Source organism: Apodemus sylvaticus, chromosome 3, assembly GCF_947179515.1.
Source record: "Apodemus sylvaticus chromosome 3, mApoSyl1.1, whole genome shotgun sequence".
NCBI classification, from domain to species: Eukaryota; Metazoa; Chordata; class Mammalia; order Rodentia; family Muridae; genus Apodemus; species Apodemus sylvaticus.
The window spans coordinates 124068463-124090957 of NC_067474.1; the positions used below are offsets into that span (position 1 = coordinate 124068463).

At 38.8% G+C, this 22495-nt stretch overlaps 1 protein-coding gene across 3 annotated transcripts in view; it reads right to left on the bottom strand.

Annotated features, from left to right (window-relative positions):
- The window catches only part of Zfyve9 (zinc finger FYVE-type containing 9), a 158827-nt gene that overhangs the window by 67386 nt on the left and 68946 nt on the right, over positions 1–22495 (bottom strand). For all 3 annotated transcript variants that reach the window (XM_052176972.1, XM_052176970.1, XM_052176971.1), the window contains 7 exons: positions 15160–15259; positions 12562–12738; positions 10810–10979; positions 8504–8624; positions 4032–4154; positions 1529–1684; positions 334–558 (listed from right to left, as the gene is read on the bottom strand). In XM_052176972.1, coding sequence (XP_052032932.1) covers positions 334–558; positions 1529–1684; positions 4032–4154; positions 8504–8624; positions 10810–10979; positions 12562–12738; positions 15160–15259 — 1072 coding nt within the window. The remainder of the gene's footprint in view (positions 1–333; positions 559–1528; positions 1685–4031; positions 4155–8503; positions 8625–10809; positions 10980–12561; positions 12739–15159; positions 15260–22495) is intronic.

Sequence of the window (22495 nt, forward strand, 5' to 3'; positions counted from 1 at the left end):
AAATAATTTTTTTATGTTTCTAACCAAGTAATAACAAATGAGTACAGACTATAAAAATGACACCTTTTCAAAATAATTGTTTTAAATACAATGTTTCTATCAGTGAACCATAAAAAATTAATTTGCCAAAGAAGAAATACAATGAACATCCTCATTTGGTATTCTCCCTCTTTCCATTATAGCCAAGTACATTCAGACACTGGTCATATTTTGTATACCTGTTTTCAAAAGGTTATTCCTTATTGAATTATATCACCTGATGGGGATCAAAATATTTAATGTTTTATTTAGTTACATGTCCTGGCTATATCCCTTAAAGACCTCTGTACTTACGTCGATATTCAGCTCCAAGTCTTAACATGAGTCGAATGGGAAACACTTTGGCCCAAGGGGTTTCCCATTTCTGGATGAGAATCCCAAACAGGTAAGGAGGGGTTGGAAGCACCAGGTCTTGCAGTGACTGGTAGGTAGATGTCACATACAAGAACCCACCGTGTTCTTTACTGCCCAAGAAACTTTGACTGAAGAAAGAATGTCCCAAGCTGCTCACAACATTCCCTAAAACAAAAAGTTCATTATTTTCTATCAAGAAACCAATCACATTTTAAATAATTATTATTACCCCAAACTGTGCAAGACACAACCAAACAGAAATTCCCAATCTTTTCCTGTGAAAAACCCAAATTTGCAAAAATTTCATTTTGTGTGTGTGTATTTACACATGTGTGCATATGTGTGTGGAGGCCAGAAGTCAACCTTGGATGTCATTCCTCAAGAGCCAATCTTCTTTATGTTTTTGAGACAAGCTCTTTTACTGTGGCTAATTGGTCTAAGGTGGCCAGCAATCCTCCCAGAAATCCACCTCTCTCTGCCCCAACATCCTGCATGGAAGCTCAGTATACTCTTTTGCCCAAACAGCTTTACTTGCAATGAGTCATTGGTCTGGTTGGAGGCCTCTAGCTTCTGCTACACCATCAATACTGGATCTTCACCCAGACTCCTTTCGGATATCCTGTTGTTGCCCTGTGTCATGGAGATCCTGCAGCTTTGGTTCTGCAAGACAGGCCCTTCCCCAGACTCCAGAAGTTCATCAATGGGGTGGATGCCGGGGTGGACCAGCTCTCTCTGCTGACAGCAGCAGCCAGCAAGGGGATATGGTAATGACTCATGCTTATGCTTCCCTTTACTAGAGTCCAATGCTACGACCCTTGGTAACTCCAAATAACATTCTTACCCCAAGATCAATGGATTCTCTTATAATTTTGAGTCTATCCTTTGTAAAATAAAGAGAATCACGGAAAGTAATAAAATATGTAATTTTTCCAACTATGGAAAGTTCTAACTTGCCTCTGATATAATTCAATGGTAGAGTGCTTGCCTAGCACAAATAACGACCTGTGCTCAATTCCTAGCACTATAAGAAAATATAAAAGATCAATGTCATGTTTCCAAATCTAACAGGATTGTTTTATAACTGAGTTCAAATTTTTATCATTTACAATGGCGCAAAGTTATAAAGCATTCCTACCTGCCAGTGCATCCCGGTAAAGTTGCACAAAGTGATTAAAGATGTCCTTGGGCAAACATTTCTCATCTGGTAGACACTGTAGCAAAATTACTATCTCAGATTGACCCACAGCATGCATTCCTTTGGTTGTAAAACACCAGCATTTCCTGTTCACATCTAAAGGGGAAGTAAAAATACATTCTTCTTAATAAGTGAGCACAAAAGAATACAAAGAAATGTTACATTACAGCAAAAGAAACAAAAAGAAAAGAAAAGAAAAAGAAAGATCATGTAAGCTATATAATTCAACTTTAAATTTTAAATGGCCACTACATGAACAAAGAATCATTGTAGAAAATAAAATATGGCAATGACTTTGTTTTTTTCTCAATATTTAGGAAACTAATTGGAAGGAAGTTAAAAGAAGTAACAAAAACTGAAAATATATTTAAGACTTAAAAGATAGAGTCTTCCATGTTACTATTTAAAAAAAAAAATCACTTTTCCTGGGAGCTGAGAAGACAGCTCTGTGAGTAAAGCTCTTGCTACACAGGCTTGAGGACCTGAGTTCAGATCCTCTTACACAAAGAGCTGGCCATGACAGCACCTGCCTGTAACCTCAGTACAGGGCGATCCAGGGGTCACTGGTGAGCCGAGCCTGTGTAGATGATTAGTAAGCTCCAGGTTTAGTGGGGGGGCCTTCTGTCTGTCTATCTATCTCTCAAAAGAATAGGTAGTCAGCAATACACAAAGAGATCTTACGCTGACCTCGGCCGTCCATAGGCACACGCATGGGCATGTTCACCTACATGCACATCACACCTGTACACAAAACTCACTTTACCATTATTTATGTAAGACTAGGAACAAAAAGAATAAAACCCAGTATTTTAGCTTTGAGTTCAGGTTGTGGCCAAAAGAAAATACATTTTTATGTACTAGCTAGTGTAATTACAATCCTTTGTAATTCAGATAAAATAATGAATAATATACCACTATGTGTATCAAAACTAATGAAAGATCCTTTTCTTTTTGTAGGAAGTGCCCAGTCCTATTTACGCATGCTTATAGACGCATGTCCATGGCCCAGGTGCCGTGTGCCTTCAGTTGTCCTCCACTTCATGTGTGAGAGAGGTTCTGCCAGTGAACATAGAGCGTGGCAGTCTGGGTGCAGTGGACGATCCGTCACCCAGAGATTCCCATAGCGGTTTCTTCAGTGTTGGGATTACAAACACATGCTGGTTCCCTGGTCTCTTCTTATTCCTCCTCTTCATTTTTGTTTGTTTGTTTGTTTTTAATCTGGGTGCTGGGATCAATGCAGGCTCTGATGCCCGCACAGCAACACTTCACCAGCTGTGACAGCGCCCAGCCCTCCAGTTAACTCACTGTTTTAAGGTGCTTCAGATACTGTAGTCTAGCTAATTTCTTTCTTTTTTGTTCCATAAGCATTTAATGGGTCACTTCTGTGGGCAAGATACTGTACTAGGTAAAAGCACTGGATGGCTTCTGTCCTCAAAAGGAGAAGTTAGCTAATTTCTAATTTAAACTTATAACTGGATGTGGTAAACTGAAATTTCAAACAAACCAGTACTTAATTTGGAATGAAAAGTGATGACATTAACAATAGGCCAAAAATATAAAGGTATAATTAATGACGGAGGTAGAAACCTCCATCTCATCAATGGAGAATTTCTAAGGAAGTGCAGAAGTGTTTCTAGTCTTTAAGGTCAACATAAAACAAGCACACAGTGGAGACTGGAGGACATTCCCTGAAACTGCCTCTTCGAGGATAAATGTAGTCCTTACTTTCTAATACTTGTCAGAAAGAATCAAGATTTAAGTTATTGTCTTCTTTCTTACACTGATGCCCATATTTCCAGCACCAAGAATTCAAATCTCTTCTGATAATTTAGTAAGTATCACAGCTTGAGTATATATTATATAGTTAACATTTTTCCCCACATAAGATTCTGCACATAAGATGATTAAAGCTTTTGGATCTTAAGATTCACTATGAAGGCTGGAGAGATGGCTCAGTGGTTAAGAGTACCGACAAATCTTCCAGAGGTTCTGAGTTCAATTCCCAGCAACCACATGGTGGCTCACAACCATCTGTAATGGGATCCGATGCCCTCTTCTGGTGTCTGAAGGCAGTGACAGTGTACTCCTATACATAAAATAAATTTTAAAAAAAATTCACTATGAACTGTTTACTCCCCTGGGTAACTCACTCACAATTATTCTAGTCATGAGTTGTGACTTAACACACCCATCTCAAGAAGAACTTAACCCACATCACTGCCGCCTTATTTGACTTTCCTCCACGGAGAAGTCACCTGCCTCATCTCTCTGCCTGAAGGTAGGAGATTCATCCAGCCTCACAGCTGTCCATTTTACATGAACCAACTTTTTAGAACTGTTGCCAGTAGAATGTGATTATATATTAAAATATCTTTGTGTGAAGATTATAAAGGCTCTAAAAAGTATGTGTTTAAATTGTTTTTAATTAAAAATTCTAACTTACAATTTACAATTTTAACCATTGATAATAAATTTGCATTTAAAACAAATACAAGTGGGTCAGGGCCACCGTCCTCCAGCTGCTGCATGACTGAAATCTGTGATGGTTTCTCTTCCACAGCATAATCTGTAAGAGAAGACACCATTGTAATGGATTGGTGAAAGGGGCAAACTGAGAAAGAAATCTGCTGGAGAGTGGGATGATTAGTCACACAAAAGAGACAAGCATTTGATTTATAACTAGGATGACATAGGTTGCGGTTTGTACCCACTGTCTCCCCGCATGTTACCCTGGTTGAAATGAAAATAAGGCTGTCCTATATCTAAACCTTCCTCCAAAATGTTTTGTTTCATATCTGCTCTACTTCTTTATTTAACAAAAATGTTCAACTATTTTAACAAAAATGTCACAGAACAAACTTTTTAAGACCAACATTTAAAATAATCAAAAATACATTAATACTAGGAATTCCTATGGAAAAGATGTCAAGAAATTGAGATAGAGGGACACTGACTTTTTATTTTATATATATATATACATATATATATATATGTATATATTGGATTTGGTTTTATCGAGACAGGGTTTCTCTGTGTAGCTCTGGCTGTCCTGGAACTCACTCTGTAGACCAGGCTGGCCTCCAACTCAGAAATCCGCCTGCCTCTGCCTCCCAGAGTGCTGGGATTACAGGTGTGCGCCACCACCGCCCGGCTTATATTTTTATTCTACTTAATTTTTTGACCCTTATGAAGCATGAGACTCTTTTAATGCGCAAGAAAAATATAAGTAACTGTTTTCTTGAAATAATTTCTCTAAATCTGAGAACTTACCACACAGGTCACTGAAATCATTAGTAAGCCACACTTGAGACTAGAAGCTCAGAGATCCAATGTACTCACTCCTCTCCTAATTCTGCAAGCACATGCTGGACTACTTGTCCACTTCCTTCTCAATGGTGTTCATCTCAGTATAAAGTCAAAATCATGATCAATAATCAGAGATTCGAACTTAAAAAAATAAGGTAAAGGAATTAAAAATTGAAAAGTCAGTGCTGTTCTCATAAAGTATATCATAAAAGGATAGCCATGATGAAAAGATATCACTTTTCACTGATCAAAAGAAATAAAAATTGATTTTTTGACTTTCCTTTCAATGGAAATATATTTGAAAGAAAAATATGAAGTGATTTAATTTTTTAAAATAAGTTATCCTAGTAAAATAAAAAAACTGCAAAATTCTAGTGAAGAGATTGTATTATCAAAACAGAGCCAAGCAATATGACTTCTTTTAATAATAAACTATTACAATTCTTTATTAAACTATGACTTATTAAAATATCTGGGTGTGGTGATACATACTCGTGGGAAGGTAACACCAGGCCAGGAAGCTTGCTAAGGTAGACCTGGAGACTCCGTGGGCACACACCTAAAACAGTAGGCCCTCCCTGATTCCTGCCAAATTCCTGGCCTGGAACACATGCCAGACTCCTCACATAAGGAAACATGACCTGTGGCCATATAGGCCCAGGACAGAGTTTTCTATGCTAATTAGGTACCTAGAAGCCCTGGGGGGTTTAGCCAATAAGATTCCCTTTCCAGACATCCCTCCCTGCAAATGGTACTGAATCTTGGGTCTGTCCTGAGAAGTTGGTACAGTACAGAATGCATCCATTTTCCACAATGAACAGTCAATAAACAGTTTAGAGCCATGGGCTGTCTCTTTCCTTAAGAATCGCTGTAGGGAGCATGGACAGCTTAAGTCTCCTGAAGGAGGCCTCTCTCTCTCTCTGCTTCCAGCCACAACCGCAGCCAAACTAAGGGAAATCACCACTGAGCTAAGTGTGAGCTCCCCTCTCCCCCAGCCCTGGGCTAGATGCTGTCTCCAGTCATCAGGGTCCCCAACTCCAACTCCTCATCTCCTTAGAGACTCAGTGACACCTAGATGTCCAGGAGTTTGGGAACCCCCTGGCCCATCCCCTTCATGGGCCTGTGGACCCCCGACACTTTGTTCCTGACTTCTCTGAGTGGTTCTCCAGCTGCAACTGGAGGCCTGGAAGCCATGGAGTACCAGCTCACACATCTCAGACTGCGCTTTCCCACCGTCCCTGAAACTGAGCATCGCCAGCTGCCTGGGATAAGCACAGTTAAACAACTCCCATGGTTCACCTCCCCAGCCGGGGTGGGGTGGGGGGTGGGAGTACAACCAACACACACCTTTAATCCAAGCAGACCAGAGGATGAAGGCAGATGGATCTCTGAGTTCAAGGACAGCTTGCTCTACATGGTGAGTTTCAGGACAGTCAAGGCTACACAGTGAGACCCTGTCTCAAAAATAACCCAAATATTTTCACTTACACAGCAACCTTCTTAACAAAATGTGTTGTAGGGAGTCCTGATAAAAGAGCAGAGGGGTGGCTGGAGAGATGGCTCAGCAGTTAAGAGCACTGACTGCTCTCCCGAAGGTCCTGAGTTCAAATCCCAGAAACCACATTACAACCATCCGTAATGAGATCTGATGCCTTCTTCTGGTGCATCTGAAGACAGCTACAGTGTACTCACTTAAATAAATAAATAAATCTTTAAAAAAAAAAAGAAAAAAAAAAAGAGCAGAGGGGTGACAACCGCAGAGCACTGAGCCAGCGGCCTCTGATGGTGCAGCACACCAATGTTCACAGGATGAGCCCCAAGGAAGAAGCAGCATTTAGAAACACTGATCAAGACCTAATGACTTCATGGTCTAGGTGAAACTATCAGACTTACTTTTCTCATCTACAACAAATGATAAAAGTGCTTATACAGACACAAAGAATAACAGAATAGAGAAAAAAAGCAAAGTGTTACTCTGCAGGTATTCTAGGAAAAGACTGAGAGACAACTGAAAGGCTAAGCAGCTTTGAAGTCCAACATACACAAGTCTTTCAGAGAAAAAAGAAAGTAATAATTAATACCAACTTAATTGTTGCCAGTTTCTTGCTAAAGACATAAGGGTATATAATCTGATTTAATGCCCACAATGATAGTTAAATAAGTGTAAGTAGCTTGTTTTTAAAAATAGACCAAGCCAGGCGGTGGTGGGACACGCCTGTAATCCCAGCACTTGGGAGACAGAGGCAGGTGGATTTCTGAGTTCGAGGCCAGCCTGGTCTACAGAGTGAGTTCCAGGACAGCCAGGGCTATACAGAGAAACCCTGTCTCGAAAAAAACCAAATCCAAAAAGCAAAACAAAAACAAACAAACAAACAAACAGACCAGATTTTACTTAGATAGTTCAAAAAGGATGAGTATTTTGCCATCTATAAAGTTCATTACTCCATAGCTAAAGAAAAAACATACAAGTATAAAAAATAAACTGTAAATGACAGGAAAGGTGTTAGAAGTGAAATGTCAAGAGGACTGAAAGAGGGTTATAAGGAACTGTGCATGTTCAGATACATTTTCCTGGAGAGATGGCTCAGAGTTCAGGTGCACGTGCTGCTCTTGCAGAAGACCTGGGTTCAGTTCTCAGCATCTACATGGTGGCTCACAACTGTTCACAATATACTTCCAGGAGACCCTCTTTTTGCCTCTGTGGCTACCAGGCATGCAGGTGGTACACACAAATTCATGCAGGCAAAATACTCAACCACATAAAGTAAGCAATTTATACTGGCAGTTCATTAAATATTTCTATTTGTGGTAGCGTCTATGTTCTAAAGGTAACTGGTTTCAGGGACCAGGGAAAAGGCTAAAATGAAGGAGAAATGACACTAGGATTACTACTTCATCTCTGGAGATGGACTGACTGGATGAGGATGGCATGCATCAGAGACCGCTGTCCCAGCTGGCTCACGTGCCACATCTGTGCTCCTTTACCACGGCTCCCTACAATGTATTTTCATTAAGAAAGTTGCTCTGTAACCACAAATTTGGGTTGTTTTAATAAATTTTAGCTTAATAAGGAATTATAATGGTTTATTTTATTAATAAAGTACATCAGATACCAGGTTCTCTTTCGATAAAGCTTGTATGTTAAATTCAGTTGCTTATACCACCTTCTACCAAGAAAAAACAAATACGTTTGTATATCTATTTAATTAAAACATAATACAAGCCCATGCTATCATATCCAGCTAAAAGATACTTTTAAGAGCAAAAGTGCTGCTTAAGTCCTCCTGACACACCCTCCTGAAGGTATTATCATACTTCAAAAGGAAAGGTAAATTAGCATCCTGAGTGCACCTGGCTGACTCTAGAACCACAAGAAACTCTTGAGAGCTTGGTAAATTTTGAAATATCTTTCCAGAGACTAAAAATGTCATTATACCAAAAACCATAAAGAGCTACACCAGCATAGTCACAGGCATGTTTTCCCGGCACTGGGGAAGCTGTATTTGTTGTCAGACAGAAGGATGGCTGTCACTGATCATCCTTTCCTTAAACAGAAGGCAATGTGTGGTGTGTACTAACTATTCTGCCCAAACACTGAAGTCCACATACCTCCTTTCACACCAGTGGAGATGAGAATGGGAGGAAGGCCGTCCTCAGGAATAAGGTTCATTGAACTTCCAACAGGACTTCCAACCTGAGTAATGCTCCCAGAGAATGGAGAAATATCAGCCTAGGACAAGCAAACCATTGAACATTAGAGTGCATGCAAGACTCTAGTAAAGTAAGTAACTATTTGGGTAAACACTTGGAATTTATTCTTTTTTTTTTTTTTTTTAATTAAAGACACTATGTAGACTTGGCTGTTTTGAAATTTACTATATAGACCAGGCTGGCCTCAAACTCATAAAGGTCACCTGCCTCTCCCTCCCCAAGTGCTGGGATTAAAGGTGTGGACCACCACACCAGGTGCCCCTTGAATTCCTGAAATTGGATCTCTAGCCCAGGCTGTCCTCAAACTCACTACATAGCTAAGAATGACTTTAATTCCTGATTCTCCTACCTCGATTACAGACATTCATATCACGCTCAGTTTATGTGGTGGTGGGAATTGAACCCAGGGCTTTGTGCATTCAGGGCAAGCACTTTACCAACGTGCTACAGCCCCAGTCTCCGTAAAGTTAATCTTAACAACATGCAATTACAATCACTACAAAGTCCACAAATAATATGGAGATAAATATTTGAACAAATATTTCTAAACATACATTTAAACAATAACAATTTCTGGAAACCTTATAAGTACAAATTTTATCCAATAATGTGAGCTGTGATCTCTGGATGATCATGATACAGGCTCACCAACTGCTTCATTCTGGGAAGACACTGATAATGATGGGCAGCAGATATGTATGAGGGCAGGGGGATGTGAGAAACCTCTGTCTTCTTTTTTTGTTTGTTTGGGTATTTTGTTTTGCTTTGAGGCATAGTCTTAGTATGCAGCCCTGGGTGTCCTGAAACACACCATGTTGACCAGGCTGGTCTTGACTCTGCTTCCCAAATGCTGGAATTAAAGATGTCCATCACTATGCCCAACTTAGTATTTTTTTCCAATTTGCCATGAATTGAAAACTGTTCTAAGCTGGGCAGTAGTGGTGCATGCCTTTAATCCCAGCACTTGAGAGGCAGAGGCAGGTGAATTTCTGAGTTCGAGGCCAGCCTGGTCTACAGAGTGAGTTCCAGGACAGCCAGGGCTATACAGAGAAACCCTGTCTCAGAAAATTAAAAACAACAACAACAACAACAACAAAACTGTTCTAAAAGGTTTTATAAAAATGTATGCAAACTCTTATCCTTTAATTAAAAAGTAAAAAGCCAGGGCTTGTGGCACAGGAAGCTGAGGCAGGAGGATGGAATGTTCAAGGATTGAATCCATCTAAGAATGAGATCAAGACCAGCTTGCAACTTAGTATGCTCCCATTCCTGAGTAAGTATTTTAAAGGGGCTGGATTTATAGCTCAATGGTAGAAAAATTTTAATCTACCATTTACAAGGTCGTGGATCAATCTTCTAAACCTCAAAAAGGACAAACAAATAAATAAAAAGGAGTTGGTATTTTCTGTGTTTCTGAGTATTAGATCTTGATTAAAAAAAAAAAAAAAAGTCTAAGTGCTCTATCTGCATGTACACTTGCATACCAGAAGAGGGCATCAGATCCCATTACAGATGGTTGTCAGCCACCATGTGGTTGCTGGGAATTGAACTCAGGACCTCTGGAAGAACATCCAGGGCCCTTAACGCTGAACCATCTCTCCAGCACTGAATATTAGGTTTAAGGAAAAAAAAATTCCACTAGTTTCAAAACTGTAACTGACTTCTACAGATATGAAAGTGAAACCCTACTATGAGCTAGTATCATAAGGTAAATTGTGAGCCTTCCATTCAGAAAAAAAAAACAAAAAACTTACAAACTTAATTTGAACTTTGGCATCATTTTTTAATCTTAAATGGAAGCAACAAGTTAACAACTGGAGATGCTGGAAGAAAAACAAAACAATGTCCCTTAGTTATTTTCAGGCAACTGTACCCTTTCTTCCACAATATTTCTGAGGTCACACAGAACCCAGGAACATAATTTCAAAACCAATATCTAGCGATCTTGATATGTTCTAAGCTGGGCTTCTACCTATAGCACCAGCCTGAGTTTACCTGACAATCTTTCCCTTAAAAAGAACTTTCAAATACAGAACAAACAAGAGCAGCTAATTTTGCCATATTTCCTTTACTTAGACACAGACACAAAGTTACTCTTACAAAAGGTTTCACACAGAAGACATTCAATTTAACAAAGGAGAGAAGACAAACAGTACTATGCTAAGCAAAGTAGTAATCACTATTAGCCGCCCTCCTATTCTTACCTCTGCTGGTAGAGGACTGGTAGCTACAGGCTTGACTGGGTCATGTGACACAGCCAGAGTTCCTGCAGAGGCAGTTCCATTCATTGTTAATTTGGCTGCATCAGCAACTTCTCCATTGGGTAAGATCCCATCAGCAAACCAAACTCTCCTCTGCTCTCTGGGCTGAGGCACTTGAGGGACCAGGAAAATAAAACAGGCATCAATGTGACATTGATAGTGTTTCTAATGGCAAAGAAGAGGTCACCAGTTCCAGAGGTTCAAAGAGGTTCCTATTTATTAGCATCTTACAAGTACATACATACAGTGTCTGAATGACAGCAGTTGTAAGTAACAAAAACTCTTCTTTAAATATTTTTTACTTCTATTGGCAAATGCTTAAAATGCTTTGCTTTTAAAAAATTACAGTAATTCTTAGACACCTCTATGAATATGTCACATAGTCTGTTCTGCATTGCTGATAGAAACCACAGAAAGTGTTTTAAATGCCTAGAAAATGGATTTATAGTGTGTGTGTGTGTGGGGGGGGGGATCTAGCAAAATAAATCCCAGTTCCTAAAAATATGAGGTCCACAGAAATTAAATACTTGGAAATATGTTTTGGTGCTACTGAAAGGCAAAGATGCCCTGAAGAATATTGAAGAAACACTGAATACTCAAGGAAGACTTAGCACAGACATCTAAGAATTGAGGTGCAAACTGACCAGATCTTTGGCTAAATGTAACTGAAGGGGAAAAGAACTGATCAGGTGCTACTTTGCACTTTAGTGAAGGGACAGGGAAAGCTGGAAAATAGCATTTGATGAAACAATGTCCTTAAGTCCAGACTGGAAATCAGTCTGAACGGTCAAAACAAAGAGACTAGGGAAGAACAATAAAAATAACAAATGAAGCAAAGAGAATAGCATTTTAAGAAAGCCCGAACTCACAAAAATATAAGGATTATATCTAAGGGATGATCTGAAAGAGGAGAGATGGGGAAGAATGATAATTTCAGTAGAGATCTGATCGTCCAAAGGGAAGGAGCACCTTAACAAGGTAAAGGAGTATTACTAGGTGAACAGACACAAATTAATGAAGATAGAGTGAAATATCAAGGGAAACATCTTGATCAGGTCATTTTAAGGAAATATATAATTGTTATTTTTATAATTCATATTCTTCTAAATTTACAGTGTGCCTTTCATCTGATACTATCATAGCCATAAAGAAGTGATAACCCCCAAAAGTTGAGATAACAACCTATCATATGACATAATCAGAATTAAAGTCCTGGATTTAAAGGTCTATATATGAGGTACTATTTTATATTTTTATAATGGACAAATTAATCATGAAAAGAGAACATGGCAATGTTTATTTCTGAAAGCACTACCAGAATGGACTGGTCAGCTGGAAGAAGGCTCATTTTTATCACATGGCAAACTCCTACCAAGAACATTTAAGTATGAATATAGGACCTTACAGGATGGTTTCAAAGTCTACAACTCTCAGGTATAAGCACTGAAATTAGTTCATTCTTAAGCTGGAGGGAAATGGGCATGTTTTAAGAGGTCCCTCCAAAATATCAGGCACTACAGTATTTTTTTACTTGTCCACATATAATCTTGACATATCTCTCATCTTGGTCTTCTACTTTAATAGCCACCCAGAGGCTAATCTGTTGAGTTTTAAAGATTGGTACTGTAAAGCCATATCAGCACCTTTCAGAGGAACGTGGTGAAGAAAAGGAGAGAACAGCACATGATCCCCTACCTTCTGTTCCAGGGTGCTTTAAAACTCCCACAGGTACCATCACAGTGGGAGGTGGAGAGCTCAGGGCTCCTGAGGCCTGAGCTTGCTGCAAGGGAGGGATAGTAGAACAGTACTCAGCAGGATTGTTAGGGTTAGGGCTCTGGCTTGAGGCACTCATCATGTTCTCCCAGGCTTGAGCTAAAGCAAATACAGACACAATCAATGTGAATGGATTGCAAAATATGGACATCAAGACCTTGACAATATTGGATAAATAATGTAGCTCCTCATTAACACTCACAGAACATCTCCTGCCCAGCTAGTGAAGGTATGTGGGATTAGATGGGTTTAATTCAGTTAGAGAGACCACTTAGCTAAGCAAATTATTTAATGAAAAATAATAACTCCAGGACTGTTGATACAGACTGTTAGGTTTATTTGTTTATTTGTTTAAAGGAGACCTTATATTTCTTAAGAGGGAGGAAAATAACATCAGATCTACAACTAAGATAACCTTTAAATTATCTATTAAAAAATCAAAATCAGGAATCAAAAATATAATTCCAATGCATGACTGCTTTAGTCTTGTTTTTAGATTTTATGGTTCTTTTTAGCTGAGATAAAATCTCATTTGAAAAATTCAGAAGCTTAAAGCTCAGGAGTACATGTCTCAGTATTTATATGGTTTACACTTTAATGCAGAAAACACCCGTATAAAAGTATCCAGCAGCCGGGCAGTGGTGGCGCACGCATGTAATGCCAGCACTCTGGGAGGCAGAGGCAGGCGGATTTCTGAGTTCGAGGCCAGCCTGGTCTACAGAATGAGTTCCAGGCCAGCCAGGGCTACACAGAGAAACCCTGTCTCAAAAAAACAAAAAAACAAAACAAAACAAAAGTATCAAGCAGTAAATCATTGTATGGTCTTGGGTGTTGCTAAAACATAGGATCTATTCGAACATGAAAATGTGCCATTATCATATGAGTGTGATCAACCAGTATGATCACAAATACATCAAGAGTTTATATAGCTATAATCTTATTAACTAAACACTGACATATCAATGTTGTCTTTAAAAGTAAACAGGATGGATGGAGTTACAGAAACGAAAGACATCAAAGTTTTATTTCTGAGGTATAGGTAATAAATGGCCAGGAACAGGAACTACCCAATTTTTGAGCACCTTAAAAACAGAACACCCCCATTCAACATCAAGGAATGATCCAAAAGATTTTGAATATTTATTTTGAATATGTATTTCCTCTAAGGCTAGTAACAAAAGCTATATTCATTTGAAAGCACTGGCAGGAAGAGGGAAGGAAGAGAATAGGAGAAAGGGAAAAGAGGGAACACTGAAAAGCATCAAATTAAATATTCAGAAAGAGATCAGGCTAAGCCATGCGGGAGGAAAGACACTGGCGAAACCAGAGTAATTACCTTAGGATCCCCTGGTAAGGGCCTCCTTGGCTTAACAAACTGTAAGTGATTCCATAGGAATCCTCTGCCATTTCCTTCATCTTTAGCTATGTCAAGTTAAAAAAAAAATTGCTATCAAGTAGGAAGACCTCATCAAATAACAAAGGTATTAGGCATTGTGATTAAGCTGTACACTCTTGTCTGTGGATATGAGTCCACAGATGAAAGCAGTGGATAAAAACATCAACTGAGCAACTCAGTGAAGTGACCACACCCAACAGTGGTCTGTAAGAGTAAAGAGAAGGATTCACGCTTCGTCAAAATTTTAAGAATTCAGAAATGGGAGGAAATTCGGTAGATCATAGGCTATTAGAACAGATCATATTAACTGACATGCAGCAGGTTAATAAGCCAGCAACAGGAAAACGTCACTACGAGCGATGCAGACAGACAGAGCAGGAGGGATCTAAGAGCAGATAAACTCCAGTCTCCAGGATGCCAGGGACACAGTTAGAAATAGTGTCCAGTTTCAACACTATGTCTACTTAGAATTGTTCTAGTACCTGTACAAAGACACATTCAAAGAGAAAATACTATCACATGGCAAGCTTTATTGTATTTATTCACAAGAAGAATTTTGATTTTGATATTTTTGTTTCTTTTTTTAAATAAAATGTCGATGGATTAATTTGTAGTCCCATAAAAGATGAATAATAATTAAGTTTTATCTTCCTTCTTTTGGCTATATTCTTTTCCCATGTAAAAGATATTTTTTCAGAAATAACTGGCAAATAAATGCACAAATTTCTACTTGACAGTTGATGCTACTATATTTATTTCTAACAAAACTAATATTGTTAAGAAAGTAAGTTCTGGGAAGGAGAACCTTGGTCTAATTTTAAAATCTCATAGCTATGTAGTCAACACATGCCAACCCATCCCTCTCTATCATCTGACAGGGACACGCAGGGTTACACAATACCGCTTCCTCAAAGGATTTCATTCTTCCCAGAGAACCTACCTAATTAACTCATTAAATCTGACAAAGGAAATCTGAAAAGCTAACATACTTTCAAAACATGGAGATTAAGCTCAGGATTTTCAGTTACAGTTATGGCATTTGGGAAGGTAAACCGGGGAAAGGGACTTTGCATAGGAATTCTCTGCATTGCCCAGTGACTGCATCCAGTGGTTTCAATACTTACCATTCATCAGCACTGAGTGACAGATTACACACACTCTGGCTTCCTTTCTGTCCATGTACAGCAGTTTGCATTTCAGGCTGCAGCAGGAAGCACAGAAAACCTGGGAAGAAAAAATATGCTGAACCATCAGGATCATTGTACAAAACAAGTGAACTAATATTGACCAGTACTGATCAAGAGTGAACCATATTAACTACCACACTACAGAATAAAAAACAAAAAAACACAGCAGTTCGGGAAGCTGGAATTCAGAACCAAGAGTGAAATCTACAAGTTTGTTAACAATAAGGAAGTCAATAAAGCCTGACGAAAATAAAAATATTGGTCATGGTCACACAGAAAATACATAGCAAGGAAAAAAATAAGACAAGACTTTAGTTACCCTAAAGTCTTGGGCAAATTCCACAAAATACCAGTACCTAGGAGGTCGTTGTACCCATTTATCTATACAGGAGAAGGAAATGATCAAAGATGACAAGTTCTGAGTTTTAAGTTCTGTTTTCTATTACCTAATAACCACACTAGTTTGCTATGAAGAATAAAATCAAAACATACAACTCAATAATAAAAACCAGCAAAGCCCTAGCTCTAGAGCCAGCCAGGGCAGGGTCTAGCACCTCGTTCTCACCTTCTGAGCTCAGCTGGAGCTTTCCCTCCTCTCCCATTCCTCAGGTTCTGGTTAAGGTTTATTTTCTTGGACTCGTTAGTCACTTACCACATAGCTTTGTAGAGGATAAAAGCTGTTCCCAGTAAAATAAATTCTACCTTAGTTTTCATGGCCTGGAATTATCTCATGCCTCATAAAACTGAACTAAGAGATGAAGAGTCATATCAAAGTTAACATTAGCTATAGCAGCTTTTGTCCCATTTGGGAACATTGACATATTTAGCTACTATTACTCATTTAGTTTATAAAGGACTTTGCATTTTCAAGTCAACTAAGATACAGAGTACAGAAGGTATGCTAGACTTACTTTATCCAGGAAGAAACTGTTTTTGTTTCTACTTTTTTTTTTTTTTTTTGAGACAGTTTCTCTCTGTAGCAAAGGCTAACCTTGAAATTACAGCAATCTTCCTCCTGCCTCGACATTCTAATTGCTAGGACTACAGTATAAACTGTCATGTCCAGCTAAGACACTAAAGAGCCAAACAAAGAGCCATGAGACCAAGCAGTGAGATACTTTGGCTGGGTTCTGCATGAAACTCTTGAGTAAGTTGTGTGCAAAGCTAAGAAGTTAAACTCTACATTGCAATGGAAAACCTAGGATGTCTAATTGTTAAATGTTGATGTGCAAAGATGTAGAAACTGCCATCACAAGAGCGAACACAAGAGAGACAATGTGCTGTGTATGTACCATGTGCATGCAGACACCCATGGAGGCAGGAAGAGGGCACTAGACTCCTTGGAACTGAAGCTAACAGGCAACTGTGAGCCACCAAGTGGCTCAGTAAATCTTAGCCATACATAAATGTGCAAGTTAAGTATAATCTCTCCTCATGGGCTGGACAGATGGCTCAGTGGATAAGAGCACTGACTGCTCTTCCAAAGGTCCTGAGTTCAATTCCCAGCAACCACATGATGGTTCCCAATCATCTGTAATGAGATCTGATGCCCTCTTCTGGTGTGTCTGAGGACAGCTACAGTGTACTTATCATATACATAAAATAAATAAATAAATCTTTTAAAAAAGTATAATCCCCTCCACTTTACAGATGAACAAACTGCCTTGCCTAAAAATACAGCAGCAGGTAAGCAGCTATAAAGATACTCAAAACCTGGGCCACATTATTTCTAAAGAAAATTCAAGGCTGAATAGGTAATCACCTAGTATATTTTTAATATTTAAGAAATAATGATCCCATGAGGATGGTGAAATGGCTTAGTGGATAATGTGCAATTAAACCTGACCTGAGTTTAACTTCTATATAAAGGAAGAAAATGGAAGGAGAGGACTCTACAGTTGTCCTCTAATCTCTACACACAAGGCTTTACACTTGTGCACACACACACTCATTTGCACACAGTGAATACACAGACGCTGACCTCTTTTGATCTTTACAATGACCTTAGCAACATACTTCAACCAAATTTTAAACAATTTACTACTCTTTGCTTTTTAAGGAACAATCAGTGATCTTACCTTGTATTAACATTTGAGAACAAAAGCAAGTCTTAAGTAACTGATCACTGAAGGTATAAACCAAAACATAATCTGCTTTAATGTTCTGCCAATGCAGATCTTATGAAGGTTATTCTGTATGTTCAAATTCTCAAATGCAAAACAGAAACAGCTGCAACTTAACAAAAAAACATTCAACGTGCAATTTTATTTAAAATAAAAAACCCAACACCTAAAATAAATTTAAAATAGTGTTTTTTACTTTTCTTTGTTGAAGTATATTAACAAAATTTTCTTTGAAAATTATGACATATCCACTATGATAATCAATGTAGTATTCCCTCAGAAAGCTGGGAACAGATCCACCTCAAGACCCAGCTATAGCCACCACTTGCTCTTGGGCCTGTGCCCAAAGGACTCTATATCCTACTACAGGAAACTTGCTCATCCATGGTCATTGCTCTTCTGTCCATAACAGCCAGACACTGGGGATTCCAGGGTTAAAACATAATCCTTAACACGACCTGCAGAGCACTACCTGACCTGTTCCCTGACATCCTCTACAGCTTCTTATGGGACTCTTTCCTCATTCACTATACTTTACCACAGGGGACTCATTTCTTAAACGGTACTTTCCTGCCTCAGGTCTTCATTCAGGCTGTTCTCTTTGGAATATCAAATGTCAGTTCACACAGGCCTTTGCAGCATGCTCTACATATAATTACCTTTCACATTAACTTTCTCGTTTATTTCCTTGGTAGTCTTTAAGACAATTTATATATGCTTGGCTTTGGCCAATGGCATAATATTTACATACACATGGGATAATGGAAAACAGTTACTATCAATCAGCCAACTATGACTTGTTTATTCATTAGTCACCAAATGTTCATTGAACACTTTTAAGCTTCAGTTACTGTGCTAGATACTGGAAATGCAAATAAAACCCAGAAACAATGTCAGGGCTCCATACAACAGAGAACAAAGACAAGGCTGTGTGACAATGGCTCTGACAGGTCAGAGTGTCTTTTAATCAACATAGTCTTTTAGAGAGTGTGTAGTGGGAAATATTTCCCTAGCTACATTAGAAACCGCATTGAACCTAACTGTTGGTCTTATTTGACTATGCCAGAGGACTGAAATCATAAGAACAACTATCGGTTATAGGCAAGATGACAGGATTTTAGGTAGAGTATAAGGGAAACTGAGTTGCAAGAAGGCCATTATTGCTCTCCTCTCTATTGAATCCCATCAGAACATAAATAAGACTCCGCGGAGGTCTGAATGAGTATTGCCTCCACAGCTCTTGTATTTGTACGCATAGTCCCAGGGTGATGAACTGTTTAGAAGGATAGAAGGCATGTCCTTGTTGGAGGAGCTGTGTCACTGGGAGTGGATTTGAGGTTTCAAAAGCTCTATCTGCTGCCTGTGTAAAGCTCTCTGGTACTGTCCCAGTGCCATGCCTGACTGCTTCCCACCACGATAATGGATCCTCTAAAACTGTAATGAAGGCCCCAGTTAAATACTTTCCTTTCTGATCTGCCTTGGTTATGATATATCCTCACAGCAATAGGTCAGTTACAAAGATAGAAACTAAGACAAGTTTGTCATTGACAAACTTGCCTTTGTCTCAATCTATACTTTTTTTGTCTCAACTTATTATTTGAATAAGAAATACAACTATTTTAAAGTATTTCTTGGGCTGAGAATGTTGGTAAACTACTTGCCTGGTAGTACAAGGCTGTAATCCAGTACTCCAATAATTCAGAATGCCAGAAGTAGAAACAAAAGTTCAGGGTTGTCTTCAACTACATGGCTAGTTTGAGGTCAGTCAGGGTTTATATGAGGTCCTGTCTCAAACAAGAAATGTGAGGTGTACACATCTACAATCCTATCACTTAGGAGATGGAGATAAGAGGACCAGAAGTTCGAGTCTATTCTCTGTTACAGAACAAGACTGAGGGCAGCCTGGGCTACACAAGACCCTGTCTCAAACAAACAGAGTTCCAGTGTGGCAGCACATACCACTAATTCCACTATTTGGAAAGCAGAGGCAGAAGAATTAACCATGAATATGAGGACAGTGTGGTCCACATGGTGCATTCTAGGCCAGCCAGAAATATATAACAAGATCCTGTCTCAAAAACCGAAGGAAAAAATAGTAAACTATCTCCCAAGTTCTAGCATTTACTATATCTAAATTTGATAGCATTATCTAAAACGGACGGTGTTATGTTAAAAAAAAGTACTATTGCAATACAAAACTGCTTATTCACTTTTTAGTTTAACAAATGCCACTAAGCATCGCTTATGTGCTAGAGAGAATACACAGGCAACTAAATTAGAAAGATCTGTACCTCCAAAGAGCTTGGAATAGGTTTCAAGGACAAAAATATACAAGTAAATATGTAAGAATAATCATGATCAGAAAAATAACAGATGAAGAAACATCAAAGTATTTGGATTGGTGTTAAAGAGTTGTGGTTTTGGATTGTGAATTTTAAATCCTAACTAAGCTCCAACACATCTTTATTAACCAACCTAGGAAATATTACAATCAACATATTTTTTCAAAAAGTAAATTTATTACTGTAGTATAAAACTTCATGCTTCTGGATTCCACAAATTCTTCTTGGAAAGTAGTTTCTGCATCCTGCTGATTATGAAAGTGTTTTCTTTGTAAAAAGCTGTGAGGTGCTTGAAGAAGATAGCTGGCGAGCTCCCAAGTGAATATGGGAGAAGAGGAAAAGAATCACAAGAAATGGTGAGCTTTGTGAAGAACGGGGCTCCACTGGCTGATTAAGACAGATGCGGACATTACAACTGTCGGTGCCTTTCACTGACTGGCTTGCAGCATCCTCAGATGCAATGGTTTGAAGGGAGGAAGGAAGCTGCCTCGGGTGATCGACCTCAGACCATCCACAGTGGTCACGACCTTTATGAGTGTGAATGAGAGTGTGCTGTAAGGCTAATCTTTGGTCCACTTTCTGTCACATCTTGTAATCTGATCAAGAAATGGTTTCGAGTTATATAGAATAAGAGATGATGACAGCTCAAAACAGTTTTTGGCTTTCTTCATTTTGGTCAGTTAATGAGTCATCTACTTATCAAGTTCTTTCAACCTTTCCAATTTGTTTGAAATGCCAAGTCAGCTGAGTGGTCCAATGACTGAACAGTCTACATTAAGTTATTTGGAAACTTCTTGTGCAATTGTGAGATAATCAGCTTAAATGACTGATCTCAAATGAATGTTACCAACTCCCAATGGACAGACACTGAACCACCACTGCACTGGACATAAGCAATTCTAGGGCAAAATGTGTTGTTGATGTTGCATGTTGTCTTTGTTGCTTTTGATTCTTTTTGAACATCTGAAATTGTTCAAATGTCTTTTAAACATAATTTCCATAGTATGACTATACAATAGAATAGCAAATAAAAACCATCAGCAAAAAAAGTAAGAAATATGAATTAAAATGATGTAAAACATAACCACATTTATTTAAGAATGTATTCCAAGGGGCTGGAATGAAGACCCAGGGGTTAAGAGTATTGGCTACTCTCTCAGAGGACCTGAGTTCATTGTTGTGATTGGGTTTTTTTTTTTTTTTCCTTTGGTTTTTCTTTGGTTTTTTCGAGACGGGGTTTCTCTGTGTAGCCCTGGCTGTCCTGGAACTCACTTTGTAGACCAGGCTGGCCTCGAATTCAGAAATCTGCCTGCCTTTGCCTCCCAAGTGCTGGGATTAAAGGTGTGCGCCACCACGGCCGGCCTCTGAGTTTATTTATAATTACAGAAGGCTAGTTCTATATAGCTCAGTGACACAGGCTTGCCAAAAGCCCAGATTTGATCCCCATGATAACAAAAACCAAACTGACAACATGAAATGAATCAGTAACAACAAAAACAAAATCTAACTATAACTGCCCCGAAATGAGGTAATTCTTTAACTGATAACTTTAATGGACAAACTGTAATATACTCATATAATACATTCTTATTCTGCAATAAAAAGAAATTCGCTATTAAGCCATGAAAAGACGCGATAATTCCTGAATGCATTTGAATCAGGGTCTTGCAGCAGTGAGGCACGTGCTTTACTGCTGAGCTATGTCCAGTCTGCCAATGCATACTTCTACATCAAAGAAGCCAGTCTGAACTAACATACTGTGGGATTTCAACTATAAGATACATTCTGCAGAAAGTAAACTTATGAAAACAATAATAAGATCAGTGGCAGAAACAAGGAGTTCAGGCAGATAAATGAGCAGTAGTACAGGGGTCTTTTAGGATACCCTAATTGTGCTGGACAACACTGTGATAAAATAAACACATATCTATAAAGCCTGCTACAAAGTAAACAGTAATGTAAACTGTATCCCTACAGATTTCTTTCATAAGATTTTAGCAAAAAATGTATTGATATTGAAATGTACTACATTAATGAAAGTTGTTAATAATGAGTTAAGCTACAGAAAGGAAGAATTTGCAAAATGTACTTTGTGTTCATTTTTTTTGCTCTGAAAAAAGCTTATTAATATTTTTTAAGTGATCAAGATGGCCTGGGGAAACGTAGAGGTGGGCAAGATATACGTATCTTTGTTTTTGTTTGTCTTTGTTCTTTTCTTTGTTAGGTTGGCTTTATTTGGTTTTTTGGTGGTTTCTCTGTATAGCCCTGGTTGGTCTGGAACTCACTCTGTAGACTCAGATGGCCTCAAGCTCAGAGATCTTCCTGCCTCTGCCTCCTGAGTGCTGGGATTACAGGTGTATGCCTCTACTTCCTGGGCCTGTTTGTCCTTTTGTTTTTAAATATCAAGTGTATGTGTGTTTCAGCTGGTAAAGTACATGTCACACAAATACAAGGACCTAAGCACCAAGCCTCAGGAACCACATAAAGGGCCAGGCAGGATCCAGCTGCTTCTGTCTCGTGAGTGCATGTGCCACCACCACCTTTTCTGTTTATCTATTCTTTTCAAAAACTTACCATTCACATGACTAGATAAAATACTAAAAATTTCATAAAGTTAAACAGTCATTGTTTTCTGGGACCCCATTTCTACAGTTGGAACAGACATTATGACTCCCAGGACCAAAATGACCTTTGGTGACATTTGGACCTAGTCTTTCCGATGCAGCTGTTGAATTATTTTTCATTTCAGTCCCCATCCAAGGCTGGCTTCTTTCCCATTCATGCTAGCTAGCTAGCAGCAGCAGCATC